The 2,500-nt window shown below is 50.1% G+C and overlaps 1 protein-coding gene and 1 long non-coding RNA gene across 6 annotated transcripts in view; one reads left to right on the forward strand and one right to left on the reverse strand.

The window, feature by feature from the left end:
- The window catches only part of cdc42bpb (CDC42 binding protein kinase beta (DMPK-like)), a 57,884-nt gene that overhangs the window by 24,410 nt on the left and 30,974 nt on the right, over nucleotides 1-2,500 (forward strand). For all 5 annotated transcript variants that reach the window (XM_035995265.1, XM_035995264.1, XM_035995267.1 and 2 more), the window contains 4 exons: nucleotides 316-529; nucleotides 1,028-1,135; nucleotides 1,350-1,483; nucleotides 2,342-2,500. The exon at nucleotides 2,342-2,500 is cut by the window's right edge and continues 84 nt beyond it. In XM_035995265.1, coding sequence (XP_035851158.1) covers nucleotides 316-529; nucleotides 1,028-1,135; nucleotides 1,350-1,483; nucleotides 2,342-2,500 — 615 coding nt within the window. The remainder of the gene's footprint in view (nucleotides 1-315; nucleotides 530-1,027; nucleotides 1,136-1,349; nucleotides 1,484-2,341) is intronic.
- Nucleotides 1-2,500, reverse strand: part of LOC116061218 — a 15,674-nt gene that overhangs the window by 128 nt on the left and 13,046 nt on the right. Inside the window, exon 3 of the long non-coding RNA XR_004107676.2 lies at nucleotides 1-155. This exon is cut by the window's left edge and continues 128 nt beyond it. This is a non-coding gene — a long non-coding RNA (uncharacterized LOC116061218). The remainder of the gene's footprint in view (nucleotides 156-2,500) is intronic.

A 2,500-nucleotide genomic window follows, 5' to 3' on the forward strand; every position in this document is an offset into this window, starting at 1 on the left:
TGTGCAAAACATCCCAGAATATGTCAACAGAAAGGTTGTTAGGCCTACTTTAAAATATAAACAGAAATAATGGATTATGGCCCGGCTGATTATCGATGCAGCATCGTCCACGTCCACGATTCCATGCATCCATTATTTGATTAATGTCATCACCTCTAGAGGGGAGGAGGATTTGGTATTCAGTCGAACCCCAACAATCTGGATTCAGGGCACCCCTAGTGGGAACTGACCACAGCTGTTGAACATGTGAAGGAAGCGTCCATTAGACATCACAGCGTCTCTTCTGAGCCTGACCAGAGGTCTGTCTTCCTGCAGGAGCTGAGCCCCCCGGTGTCCCACACCGGCTTCACCGGCCAGCACCTCCCCTTCGTGGGCTTCACCTACACCACCGACAGCTGCTTCGCCGACCGCAGCTCCGTCAGCCGGGCGGAGGGCGGGGGGGCAGGGGGGGGGCAGGAAGTGGAGGCGTTTGAGAGGAGGATCCGCCGCCTGGAGGAGGAGAAACAGGAGCTGAACCGCAAACTGCAGGGTGAGACACACACACACACAGACAGACAGACAGACAGACAGACAGACAGACAGACAGTAGGAGTAGTGTAGTGTTGGTGAGTAGGAGACTTGTCAGTGGTGATCTGTGTGGTAGTTCCCTTAGCAGGGCTAGCAGCCCTACTACTACAGCCAGCCGTCTCTGCTATTACTTACTGTGCAAGCCACAGACATCATTTGGCCCGTTTCCATGTCGTTACATAGTCACGAGGCATGACCTGTCCTCTGGAAGACATGCACCAGACCAGCGGGCGCTCGGGGGATTGTTGTCGGCCGCGGCCGGCGAGGAAGGTGGGGAGAAGCAAGGATGCCGGTCGCTGCTAGCCCTGCTAAGGGAACTACCACACAGATCACCACTGACTAGCCTCCTACTCACCAACACCAGATCAGACCCATCACACAGTATCACGGAAAACTGGAGCCTGTGATCCTGTCCCTGACCCCTGACCCCTGACCCCTGACCTCTGACCTGTCGTTGCAGAGTCCACCCAGGCGCTGCAGTCTCCGGCTCGAGGAGGAACTCTGAGCCGAGACAAAGAGATCAAGAAACTCAACGAGGAGATCGAACGGCTCAAGAAGAAGCTGGCAGGTCTGTGTGTCTGTGTGTGTGTGTGTGTGTGTGTGTGTGTGTCTGTCTGTCTGTCTGTCTGTCTGTCTGTCTGTCTGTCTGTCTGTCTGTCTGTCTGTGTGTGTGTGTGTGTGTTGTATGAACCACTCTGTGTTACATTTACCTGTGTATATAAAGTGCTGTGAATGAATAAAGTGTGATTGGTTGATTGGTTGGTTGATTGTGTGTGTGGTAGACTCTGATAGGCTGGAGCACCAGCTGGAGGAAGCTGTCACACTCAGACAGGACTACGAGAGCTCCGCCTCCAAGCTGAAGACGCTGGAGAGACAGGTGAAGACGCTGAGACAGGAGAAGGACGAAGTCCACAAGGTATTCACATCTCACCTCTCTTAGGATCAGGGTTGAAGGGCAATTTTGGGGGGGTTTTCTACCTGTTGTTGCTGCTGACAGACTCAGATTATTATTCTAAGAGTCTGACAACATTATGGGATGGATCCCTACAGAGATAGACCTTTTAGTTAAAGAGTAAGATCCTTTTAGTTTAACAGGAAACAGCCCCGAAATCACCATCACCAAACCCACCAGACTCCATGTAAATAATCAGGACTTTTAGCGTGTATAGAGCCAGCATATTTCTACCAGACTCCATGTAAATAATCAGTACTTTTAGCGTGTATAGAGCCAGCATATTTCCACCAGACTCCATGTAAATAATCAGTACTTTTAGCGTGTATAGAGCCAGCATATTTCCACCAGACTCCATGTAAATAATCAGTACTTTTAGCGTGTATAGAGCCAGCATATTTCCACCAGACTCCATGTAAATAATCAGGACTTTTAGCGTGTATAGAGCCAGCATATTTCTACCAGACTCCATGTAAATAATCAGTACTTTTAGCGTGTATAGAGCCAGCATATTTCCACCAGACTCCATGTAAATATCAGTACTTTTAGCGTGTATAGAGCCAGCATATTTCCACCAGACTCCATGTAAATAATCAGTACTTTTAGCGTGTATAGAGCCAGCATATTTCCACCAGACTCCATGTAAATAATCAGGACTCTTAGCGTGTATAGAGCCAGCATATTTCCACCAGACTCCATGTAAATAATCAGGACTTTTAGCGAGTATAGAGCCATTTCCTCTACTACAACAATTTAGGATCTTATGTAAACTGACTGGTTGTGGTTCTGGTCCTGGTCCTGGTCCTGGTTGTGTGTGAGCAGCAGCTGGCGGACTCTCTGGAGCGTTTCCGGGCCCAGACCAAGGAGCTGAAGGAGGCCCACTCCCAGAGGAAGCTGGCCCTGCAGGAGTTCTCAGATCTGTCGGAGCGGATGGCCGACCTGAGATCCTCCAAACAGCGTCTGTCCCGCCAGCTACGGGAC

Source organism: Sander lucioperca, chromosome 19, assembly GCF_008315115.2.
Source record: "Sander lucioperca isolate FBNREF2018 chromosome 19, SLUC_FBN_1.2, whole genome shotgun sequence".
NCBI lineage: Eukaryota > Metazoa > Chordata > Actinopteri > Perciformes > Percidae > Sander > Sander lucioperca.